Here is a 7,875-nt window from a genome sequence, read left to right as displayed (position 1 = left end):
AAGTGCAATGACTGAAAACACTTCAACGTCCTCCATGTTTGCCTCTCTGAATAACACTGACATGTGGATGGTCCGCACTTGGCTCGCCGAGCATTTGTACGAGCCTCCGAGCCATGGTGAGCGGCCAACATGTGGATCCACCTTCAGATATGCTATTCCTTCTGGATATATGTTTAAAAATTGTAATAAAAATATCAGCATATAAATCGATAAGAAAATTTAATTATATGGGTAGTGTTGGTTCTTTCTGTGCCTGATTTGGAAATACACTGCCGGTCAAGAATTTAGGATTTTCTCAATTTTTTTTAGAATATTTGGTACATTTTGAAATAAATAAAACAAAACTAAAATTGTTTTTCTGAAACTTTTAAACAACAAAGGTACATAAAACATGCTATGTATTGGAGGAATATGTTTCTTTCATTAAAAAGAAAAGTATATTGACTTCCTTACTTTTCAAGACGACTTGGACCTGTAGAAGCATTTTTTTGATCAGTTTGATCGATTTCTCAAATTCCATACAACCTCAAGAATTTTTTTAAGCTCCTTAGGATTTGTTTTGTGAAATTCCGGGCAACATCAAGCTGTTTCCTCAGTATGGCGAATTTTTGAGGCTGAGATACAGAGTTAAGTAAGTCATGATTTACAAAATGTAATCATCTTGTATTGTATAAAATGTAAACATCATAAAAAAGTTTTGTATCATTATCCTAATGTATAATAAAGCCAGAGTCGATTAAATCAATACCAGAATGAACTGTACAGTTGGAGCATGTTGGGAAATATTCTTCTCATAGCAGTTCATCGGAATTGATGTCCGAGATTGAAAAGGTCAAATCATGTTTTTAAAAATTCCACCATTTCTTTTTTGTTGACCGTTTGTAATAATAAATGTAAGATGGGCCAGGTGTGGTCAAATAAAAACTCAAATAGTGATAAACTATTTTAGTGGAGCCAATGTTTCACCCCAAGTTGCAGAGCTTCATCAGAGCTGTTAGACAAAAGTCAGGGCCAGAGTGAACCTTTTTCTCATAAATGTGTCACTATGAAGTAAGCTGCAATTAAAATAGTTGATCACTATTTGAGTTTTTATTTGACCACCTTCCATTTATTTATTTATTTTTTTTGTGAATATTATCATCTTAAGTAAATATTTTGAATTATAATCCTGCTATATAATACAATAGGAAAAGATAAACGAAAGAACTGAGGAATAGCATGGTCCTTCAGAATTTTTAAAAGTATTTTGTTAAGAATTCCTTAATGTTTACAAGATGTCAAAAACTCAAGAAACATAGCCAAACAGGAAGCCTTCCTCCTACTTTACAGTTAAAATTATGAAGTTTATTTTCAAAACTAGAAAATTTATTGCATTAATTTTTGATATATTGCAATAGAAAACACTGCGGTCTCAATACTAATATGTAACTAGTAAACACTATGGTATCAATACTAATATGTAACTAGAAAACACTGTGGTGTCAATACTAAAATGTAACTAGAAAACACTGTGGTGTCAATACTAATATGTAACCAGAAAAAAATAACAAAAGTTTTTTAAATATCTTTGGGTGAATAATAGCCAAAATAAATTAACTTTATATTTTACAGGCAATTACTATCTTAAACAAACAAATCGGATATGAATCATATATATACTATTATGTTTGAAAATTAAACAATGAGTATTACAGTATATTTTAAAATATAAAGATTTTTGTCTTATTAAAAGATTATTATGACCTTAACACAGATGATTTATAAAATAAGAAAAAAGAAAAAAACCAACCACAGGAGTTAAAAAAAAAATTAAATAGTTTTTAAAGAAACATTTATTTTTAATTCTTGCATATATTATTGGGTATCAATGCCACCACAGTCAATCATGTAAAGATTTTTTCATTTGTGATATAGGCAGTTCTAGAAGGCACCTTCCGCTCTGTGAACAAAATTTATATAAGTAAATTTAAGAAGAATTAAGATTTATTATTATTATTGAGGAGTTGTAAAAAATATTTACACAATATACTCAGCTTAACGAATATTCTTCATCTAATTCAATTTAATATAATATTTACTAAAATAATTGGTAAATAATTATGTTTTAAAAATATAATACAATGATAAATGTTATATTAATAGATATTTATGAAGAGACAACTATCTTCAAATAAATAAAATGGTTTAAACTAAGATAATTCCAACAAAGTTGAACAATTTAAATGTATGTATATTGTCAAAAGTGATCAATCATACAATAGAAATAAAATTTGTGAATGTAGGCAGGCAACTTTAGTAGGATTAATATTGTCATTAATCATTAAATAAATGTAATAATAATAATAATAATAATAAAAAAGTAAACTGTGATGAGAAAACAAAAGTTTCAAATCAAAATCTTTCTTTACTTTTTAAATTGTAATTGATGAGCTGTAAGTAGAAGAAAACAGGTATTTAAAAAATTTAACTTACTTGTATTATTTTTAAAATTTCATTTGACAAAAAGGATAATAAAGGCAAACAGTAAAATGCAGTATAAATAATAAAAGATAATGAATTTAAAAAATATAAAATGAACTTAAAGTATTAATGTGGAGACTATTAGATAGATACTCAATCAAAAATGGAATAATGTATAATTGTTGTAATTGAGTTTAGTTTCAGCTAAAACTTTTCTAAGAAAATTTTTAGTTAAGTTTTAGCAATTTTATATTTTAATACTTTAAGTAGTTAGTTTTTTATCAGCTGAACTGCAAGAAAATATTGAGAAATATGAAATAAAAATCAGATTAATGAAAAAGATAGGCAAATATTTGACAATATATTTTCTTTTATAAATTAATTATAAGCTCTTTAATAAACCAAAACTAAAATAGTTTTGATTAAACAGAAGTTTTCCAATTCCGCTGAATTCTCAGCCCATTCAAACGTATGAAGTAAATAGTTCACAACAAACTTGCATTTTCTCTCTATAAAAAAAAAAAAAAATAGGGAATAATTATATTTCAAAATTTAATTTAATGAAATAATCTTTTCATGTCATTTTAACATAAATTTAATCATTTTTACATAAATTTACAAAGAACCCCATAAATAAACCAAGGCATTTTAAAAATGTTAAAGATCAAGACAACCAGTCAATGACATGAAGTTTCAGTAAATCACTTCAATAAAAAACGTAAAATATTATATATTTAAACAACATAACATCGCTTAAGCTGAGATATCTCTAACCAAAAAAAATAATACAAATTCAAAGATATCTCGTCTCAACCACTGTTTTTGGAAACACATTTATTTTTCTTATTGGACGATAGTTGACCATATGAAGTAGATTGTAGGAAGATAGTCCAGGTGACAGTCAATAAAGGTATCAAAATAGTAGAAGAAGTTGTGATCTTTGTTTCAATCTGACAGCCTTGAAGAAGCCCTGCAAAGTGGGGCGAAATGTTGGTTAACAATAAATAGTTTTCTTCTATTATTTTGATACCTTTATTGACCACCACTCGGACTATCTTCCTACAACATTTATTTTTCAATAAACATACCAATTAATGCTTCATTCTAGAATGAAACATTAATTTTTTTTTAAGTTAAGTTCTTTTTGATTTACAAGACATCACAACTAAACGACAATGTGTGAATTAAGACCTCAACAAATTCTTACAGTGAGAGACAAAATATGAATAGAATATATTTTTAAAGAAGACATGTTTCAAAATAAAGTATTTATTGTCAATAAACGGTGAATTACAATTTAATTATCTCTAAAATGATTTTTGAAATTAAAAAGTTTCCATTATCATATTTATATAAGTTTTAAATTTCACCAATAACCATTAAGAAAAAAGCTTTTAATTTTCCATATAAAAAAAAAATTAAATTTTGAAATCCAACTATAAGAATTGCATAATTATACACATTGCTACTTTGCATGAATCATAGAACATCTAACAAAATTAAAAATAGGATATTTTGTATTTGGTGTACTCTATAGATTCTACTTTAGACTGTGTTACTCTTTGACTACCTTCAAGTTTTTGAATAGCCTGTAGAAGTGAAAGAAATCCCTGTCTACAGTATTATCTTTGGAACACACCCATTTCAAAATAAAACTAATTAATTACTATTAATTAATAAAATACCATAACTTTGAGGATTTCTGTGAAAAAATAATAACATGACATCTAACAAGAAAGATATATAAATGAATTAATAAGAAAAGAGCTTGATAAAAAAAAAGAACTCCAGAACACTTGTATTAAAAATTAAACTTTGAATCCAAGTTTCGGAATTCAATAAACTGTTGCTTACTCACCTTAATAGGCAATCAACTGTTGAAACTTCAATCCTCGACCTCTTCCTCGACATGTGTGAAAGGATCTAACCATATTATTTAACATTAAAAAGTGGGCTCAATAAATCCATTCCAAAAAGTTATATTTAAAAAAAAAATCAAATACTTAAAAATTAATTTGTGAATACAAACTTACTATTCTGCTGTAGTTATTAAAATAGCTTTAGTCTGTTTTTACTGCAAAAAATGTTCAATTCATCCTAGCCAAAGTATTAATCAGAAGCTTAACATCATGCCTTTTCCTTGAAACTTCAGACTCCCTGATAGGATTTATATTCTCTAACTTGTTGAAGCGCAGTATATGAGGCACAATATTGTCTATATTACACAGGACAAAAACACCACAGTCATACGAGTTAGTCTGTTGTAAGGAACTCAAAGTTTTGAAACTGCATAAATTACTTCTATCAACATATAGACTTAATTTGTAAGATAAAGTTCTGGCCGCATTGTGATTGGAACCTTTAGATGAGTCGAGATGATAAAAAGTTCTTTCAGGCTTGCTATAAACTACTAAGCTCCAATGAGATCCTCCAGGAAGACCAGGGTTCTCGCAATCGTTTAATGGCAAGACAGCAAAAGACCTTTGTTTAAATTTCAATGGGTCTAAAAAAATTGGATACTCACTAACTTCAGATAACTTCAAGCACTGAGTTATTTCAGGCCTAATAAAGCATATATCATTATTTACATATACTTCCTTTTCTAAGTATTCTAAATAAAAACCAATAATGGTATCATTTAACCAGTGGGGTCCATCTAACAAATCAATATCAGAATCATGAATCAATGAATCAAAGTAACTCAAAATCACCCTTTTTTTGTGGGATGCCATATTTTAGAACCCCTTCATATTTTTTAAAGCATCATTCATACTCATAAATTTTATTATAGGATGGGTTTAGGCACATAGAAGGAATCAGCAAGAAAATTTACAGAAGTAATTCATCAGTTCAAAATACCGCTATTGACTAAGCGGTATCAAGCATTTAAAAAAACATAAAAAACATAACCTTACATTACTGCAACACTACAATGACATTTGTGATTATATGTACATCAAAGATATAACTTCATTGATTTTTTAATTAACTGCTATCAACTTATATATCCGAATCAAAAAACAAAAACATTGAATTTTATTAGGTTACAAATGAAAGTTTTTTTTAATTATAAATGTTAAAAATGTTATCGAGAGGGTGGGGAAAACTGAGCCAATTGAATTATTAGATTTATTGTATGAAACAGATTAATGAGAAATAGGACGAAATAAGTAGAAATTAAAGCAATTAGGCTTTTTTTTGTTGGTAGAAACTTACGTTCCTATTATTTGGATACCTTTTGCTGTATTTTTCCCTGGCAAGTCAGGAGTCGGTAAGTTAAAATCAATAGAGCATATTTTGTGCTGGATCTACACGTTGTCTCTTGCCGTTAATCCAAGACTCGTAAAAATACTTGATTGACAAAGGAAGACATACACTTCAAAATTTATAATTAGTCCTGGCCTATTTAAGAGGTGAGGAACTCAACATCAGAAGGCCTCAAAAATTGCGTATTCGATTGGTAAGGTATTCTGGATAGGAGGTGAATTGATGGGATGCTTGATGAGCTTTAGGAGTATTCGCCACAAATCCTTGCAAGATGGAAACTCCATTCCACAAGGTATTCCCCTACGGTCGTGAAGGAGTAGCCAGTCCTACAGATATTCACTGAAGGTCCTGACGAAAGGAAGAGGATACAGAAAGATGGAAAGATCCAGAGAATACAGAAGGAATAACACCAGGGGAATATTTAAAAAAATAGCGATAAAATATGCTGATATACAAATGTATATTATTACTCAGTGCCGCCTAAGGAGGGAATCTCTCGAGGAAGTATTCACATTTAGGTTTGTCAAATATTTATTAATCATACTTCTGAAAGATATGCTGTTTGTAAGACGTTAGCTTTTAGTGGACCAGAAGATTCCATTGTAATCTTCATTTATGCAAATAGTACAATATATTACATGCGTGAAATCAAAGTATTTACAAAAAATAGTTCATACATCAATATATGGCGTTTACTTGATGACCGTAGTTCACGTCTCGGCTGCTAGGTTGCGTCTTGTTGACCAGTAACCGTTCTAGTGGCTCTAAGTAGTTAAATTATAGACCTCCAAATATATTTTATATGGACTCTATATATATCATATATGGACACTTCATATATATATATCACATATGGAGCTGTATGTTATATATTTCATTCAAACCTCCATATCTTTAAAACTGCCTAAAATACTAAAAAAAAAACCCTAATAGAACATTATTTAAATTAGAATGAATTTACTAAAATATTAGCCCTAATAATGCTCTTTACGTTCAATAGTTCCCGAAATACTTTTTTTTAAAAAAGAAACATTTCTTAACGAAATAACAAAAAATCAGTATTAGTAAATCTATTTTGGGAGAACTATATCTCAGGACCCATTAGACTTTCAGATAATAGTCAGCATTCAAATTAAAGCTAGTTGAATGTATTATAGAGTAGTTAATAACGTTTATTTTCTTAGGAATTGTAGATTTTATGAAATTTTCCAAAATAAATACAAATATTTTGTTTTGAAAAAGTTTTGGTTTATGCAATACTATATCTCAGGAACTATTAGACGTACAGATGAGATGTTTATTAGGATTTATATTTTAGAGAATTTATTCTACTATAAAAAATGTGCTTTGAAGTTAATTAGATTTGTAAGAAAAGTAGACCCTTCAATATTTACTTGTTAATGATATTTACAGTATTCTTTGTATAATTTAGTTAAAGACTCATCCGTTTTCTGAAAGAAAATAACGCGCAATTATTTTTTTAACTTATTTTATTCCTGCTAACTATGGTTATTTACTATATACTCTTAACAGTATATAGTTTTCATTAAAGTAATAAAAAATTAGGGTGGAATAACCTCCTTATTTCTCCTCTAGGGCTCTTGGACTGCCACCGCCCGTGTCTCCATGTCGGGTTAAGAAGGCCTTGTCTTGAAGTTTTCCGAAGAAAGTAGTGTAGATAAGGGTTAATTTCTTATCAAAGAAAATCAGCGAAATTTTTTCCTTAGGTAATTTAAAAATACTTCATAACGGGATATTCCCTGACCTTGGAAATGAACGTAAGCCAATGGCGTCGACCTAGAACGGCGCCTGCAACTTGTTGTCCAGTCCTATGGTATTTTTGTCCGGAAAGTTCTGGAGAAGTACAGAAAATTTGGTTCATCGTTAATATTTGTTGAGATGAAGAATGTGAATTTCAACTTAGAGACCTCCAGTTTATTTTCTCCGTGAATAAAAAAAAAATTAAAGAAGGACTACCTTTCTACTATCTAGGTGGTGGTCAATAAAGGTATCAAAATAATAGAAGAAAACTATTTATTACTAAACAAATAGTTTGGTGTTTTCTACCATTTTGGTACCTTTGTTGACTGCCACCCGGACTATCTTCCTACACTGTACCTCATATAGTACAAGAGCTGAAGAGGAGAA

At 29.0% G+C, this 7,875-nt stretch overlaps 1 protein-coding gene across 2 annotated transcripts; it reads right to left on the bottom strand.

Moving 5' to 3' along the window:
* Positions 1-1,814: 1,814 nt before the first annotated feature.
* LOC106686004 (sentrin-specific protease 8) lies at positions 1,815-5,397 on the bottom strand. Of its 2 annotated transcripts, none has more exons than XM_014429068.3 (3): positions 4,494-5,397; positions 4,319-4,383; positions 1,815-1,939 (listed from the first exon to the last, which is right to left on the bottom strand). In XM_014429068.3, the coding sequence occupies exon 1, from the start codon at positions 5,190-5,192 to the stop codon at positions 4,548-4,550; it is 645 nt and encodes a 214-aa protein (XP_014284554.1). In that variant the 5' UTR covers positions 5,193-5,397; the 3' UTR covers positions 1,815-1,939; positions 4,319-4,383; positions 4,494-4,547. The 2 variants fall into 2 exon arrangements, with proteins under 2 accessions (XP_014284554.1, XP_066906960.1); XM_067050859.1 differs by lacking the exon at positions 1,815-1,939 and adding an exon at positions 2,786-2,969.
* Positions 5,398-7,875: the final 2,478 nt, after the last annotated feature.

This window comes from Halyomorpha halys, unplaced genomic scaffold, assembly GCF_000696795.3.
Source record: "Halyomorpha halys isolate HHAL.00 unplaced genomic scaffold, Hhal_1.1 Scaffold765.1, whole genome shotgun sequence".
In the NCBI taxonomy this organism is placed as follows: Eukaryota; Metazoa; Arthropoda; class Insecta; order Hemiptera; family Pentatomidae; genus Halyomorpha; species Halyomorpha halys.
Note: the sequence above shows the minus strand (reverse complement) of the source record. Positions and strands in the feature narration are given on the sequence as shown.

Bases quoted from the DNA above. Each gene is read 5' to 3' on its own strand.
- LOC106686004 (XM_014429068.3), bottom strand. From the start codon at position 5,192: ATGGCATCCCACAAAAAAAGGGTGATTTTGAGTTACTTTGATTCATTG.